The 3,869-nt window shown below is 32.0% G+C and overlaps 1 protein-coding gene across 1 annotated transcript; it reads right to left on the reverse strand.

The window, feature by feature from the left end:
* Positions 1-1,389: 1,389 nt before the first annotated feature.
* Positions 1,390-2,943, reverse strand: LOC104245364 (protein DOG1-like 4). Its single transcript, XM_009800958.2, has 2 exons — positions 2,839-2,943; positions 1,390-2,642 (listed from the first exon to the last, which is right to left on the reverse strand). The coding sequence occupies exon 2, from the start codon at positions 2,630-2,632 to the stop codon at positions 1,772-1,774; it is 861 nt and encodes a 286-aa protein (XP_009799260.1). The 5' UTR covers positions 2,633-2,642; positions 2,839-2,943; the 3' UTR covers positions 1,390-1,771.
* Between the last annotated feature and the right edge of the window lie 926 nt (positions 2,944-3,869).

The raw sequence follows: 3,869 nt of genomic DNA on the forward strand, positions 1-3,869 counted from the left end.
CTTCCCAACTTGGCATTAATAGTCTTCAGTTCTCTTTGCTCAATGCTCCAGTGAAATTCAGTTCTCTGGTGAATAATTACTTCTTTGTACTAAAAACATTGATTTTAAATTGGTATTGGTGGTCATGAAAATTCTGACACTATTAAATATCGCACTTTAGCAAAATCATATTTTAAAAAGTACTCAATTATATATACCTTAATAAAAGAAGAAGACATTTAATTTCAAATAAAGTCTATACAGTTGTCCATATCTTCTGATCTAAGTAGGTGTTTGGACATAAGAATTGTGAAGTTCCGGAAAAAAGTGAAAAAAAAAAAATTAAAGTAAAAATGGTATTTGAAAATTAGATTTGTGTTTTTACATGTACACTTTAGAGCTGTTTCTGAATTTTTTTGAGCGATTTGAAGCGAAAATTTTGAAAATAACTTTGGAGTTACTTAAATTTCCGAAAAATTTCGAAATTCAACTTTAAGTAAAATTTGAATTTTTTATGGCAAAAAAAAATGAATTTTTTATGGCCAAACAGTAATTCCGAGAAACAATAAAAAATTTCCGTGAAAAATGAAATTTTCATGGCCAAATATTGATTCTGAGAAATTTTGACATGCTCATTCTGAACTTGATTCTAGATCTACCTTTACTTCAGATTTGTTACGTATTTCTTTTTTAGGCTGAAGTCATTTGGTTGTTATTTAAGATTATCTCACTCACAACTCTACATGACAAACTTCAACTTTTGCGGACTGCTGCTCTGTTTTCTTTCTCCTCTCCCCGTACCTTTTTTTCTCTTGATGTCAATTAGCTGGTTTTATATGCATCACCTCATCCTCATGTATGCATGCAACTGACTCGCAATTTGCAGTTTGAGTTTAATCTGATATTTATTTGACAATTCTTCTAATCCGATATTGACACCCACATTAAGGTCTCACTAACTCAAATTCACACTAGATAAGGCCCATTAAAAAGGAAGCGCTCCCCGCCAGAATATTTTTTTTTCATTCCTAGGACTCAAACCTGAGCAGTGGAGGAGCCACGTTTAACCAAGGAGTGTCAACTGGCACCCCTTCGCCGAAAATTATATTGTATTGTAAAGTAAACTTTCTTGCGCTATGCATTTATATTATATGCTAAATCTCATTGGTTTTTTTCGTTTATTTAATTTTTTATATTTTATTACCCCTTAGTAAAAATTCTAAATTCGCTACTGAACCCAAGACCTCAGGTTAAGGGTGTTGAGGGGTCCTATTCGTCTCACCACAACCTTGTGGTGAAAACTCTTTCACTTTAAATTTTTTTGCTTATTCTTAATGACATAACCTTATAACTAACATGTCTAAGATTAAAGTTTACTTTCTTAAACTCTCAGTCCAACTTAATATGCTGTCTTATAAATACCCAATAAAACATAATGTCATATATAACAAAGCAAATAGAGTACATGGTTTGATCGGGACTTACTACCCTACTTTATGCAAAGACAACAATAACATAAATGAAATTAAAAGGACCTAAAGACTTAACTTCTTCATTCTACGTCAAAATCTTAGCTATCATGTCTCTGCAACACTAATAGAACTGAAGAAAATCTACATAAACAGAAATGAATAAAAAGGACCTAATTAAATTAAAGATCTTCATCCTATTATAATCTAATTAGTACTAATATTGGCTCCTTGGGCAGTAAGAAGTACTATGCTTACCATAAGTTGATCATATGGTTATTGATCAGGGGCGAGTTCAGTGGCAAGTTCAGAACCCATAAACCTCAAATCCTGACTCCGCCTCTGTTATTGGCGACGCCATGACCATGGTTGTGGGAATTAACAGCAGCAATATCTTTCTTCATACCCCAATCATGAATCCTCAAATGAAGTTCAGCAGCAGCAATCAAGAAATGAACAGCTTGAATTGGTTTCAAAATTCCCAAAATCTCCTTTAGTGTCCTCAACCTCAAATCATCAGCCTTTTTTAAAACCTCCAATAAATTTTCCTCCTTTTTAGCAATATTATTCTTCACTTTTTCCTCCTCAGTTTCCTCTACTTGTCTTCCCTCTTCCCTTAATATTTCACTCACTACATGTGATAATTCAACCATTGATGTATCTGCCATTGTTTCTTGAACTTTAGCTAATCTTTCACTCAATTTTTTCTCTTCCTTTAATGTCTTATTTTGTAACTCATCAATTTTCCCAAGTTGAATACCAGAAAGATCTCCTAAATCTCCTGTACTAATTCCTCTAAATAAATCATGAAAACCAGCTTCAAGTTGTAAACCCGATTTCGAATATAATAAATGAAAAGCCATACTTGGTCTCCATCCTCCAATCCATAAAAATGCATCTTCAAGATTACTTCTCCATGTTGGATTTAACATGCCTAAAACATCTTCTTTAGCACTTCTTGATTTTTCTTTGTAATAATTCTCGTAGTGTTGTATAACACGTTGAATTATAGGCGATAACATTATCCGATTGTTTTCTTCTATGCCATTGACTTCTTTTGAGGCACGCACAAGCTGGTCCAAATCTTGATTTTGTTCAACAAGCCATGACTCGAAAAACTTGTGAAATGTCTCGCGATTTTGAACCGCGTTTCTACTATTGTTGCGCATCAAGTGTTGGTCCATGGTTTATATGCTGTTGGAAAAAAATAATACTCCTATTAGAGATGGAAGTACTAATTTAAAAAAAATCACTTCATAAATAAATAAGATGCTAGAATTGACAAGAAAAGATACTGTTTTGAGGGCATCTTTTTCAGAAAATGTTGTGTCATTTAAACTACAGGAAAATTAAAATTTCAGAACAAGTATATATGAGTAAGTGAACATACCTGTTTGTTTGCATGTGAAAAGAAAATTTAGATTTTGAGAACAAGGTTGAAGATATTTATATTAACGGTAGAGAAAGGTGACAAGAAGTAAAAACCAGAGCAGAACCGGTGGGCTAAGTAATAGCTAGCTAGGACTCAGTATCTGGCTGGACTTTATAGTTTATATTAAAGGTTTATTGAGTTCTGTTCATTGTATCTGTGCCTTGAAACATACATCCAATAGTCAACCACACTATTTTGGTACTACTTACAATTCTTTCCGTATCAATGACGTAATTTTACTCGGTACAGAGTTTAAGAAAAATAAGGTAATTTTTTAAATTTGTGGTCAAACTATGCTTTCAAAATATTAAGGATAAAATAAAAAATATAAGATAAATATATATATTTTTAGCCGCTTTCACAAATAATAGCCGATAAAATATATATTGTTTGTATATATGTATAATATATATATCGTCTAGCAAATTCTATTAGTTACAGCCGACCGGCCAGTTTTGCATTTTGCCCAAAATTTAAAGTTAAGCTGTTTCTTAAATATAGAATTTTATCATTCTTTTTGAAATTGACTAATAAGGAATAGTGTCACATTTTATATTTAAATAAATTGCTGACCGAAATTTACTGTTTACTTTTAACCAGTATATATAAATTATATATTGATTGTATACGATTATATATATATTGTATTTAGATTATACATATATTATACGTCGGCCGCCGTTTTTAATTTAAGATAAGATGGACAACTATTAGGTTAATTCTACTAAATTAAAATGGAGGGAGAAAGTTTTTTGTTCACCAGCAACAGACTGTATTTTCCACAGAACTTTTATTTTTAGCACCACATACTGTGTTAGTCCACAGAACTTTTTTCTTATACGACAAGCGATAAATTAACCAAACCCTAAATCTCTCCTTATGATATTTTCTTGCAATGACGAATGAATTTAACTTGAGGCCTACCTCACCTTGTTCTGTCCATAGTTGAGGCTAGGGGTATTCAAACCGAATCGAAAAACCGCACCAAA

The sequence above is a fragment of the Nicotiana sylvestris genome, chromosome 5, assembly GCF_000393655.2.
Source record: "Nicotiana sylvestris chromosome 5, ASM39365v2, whole genome shotgun sequence".
Taxonomy (NCBI): domain Eukaryota; kingdom Viridiplantae; phylum Streptophyta; class Magnoliopsida; order Solanales; family Solanaceae; genus Nicotiana; species Nicotiana sylvestris.

Bases quoted from the DNA above. Each gene is read 5' to 3' on its own strand.
- LOC104245364 (XM_009800958.2), bottom strand. From the start codon at position 2,632: ATGGACCAACACTTGATGCGCAACAATAGTAGAAACGCGGTTCAAAAT.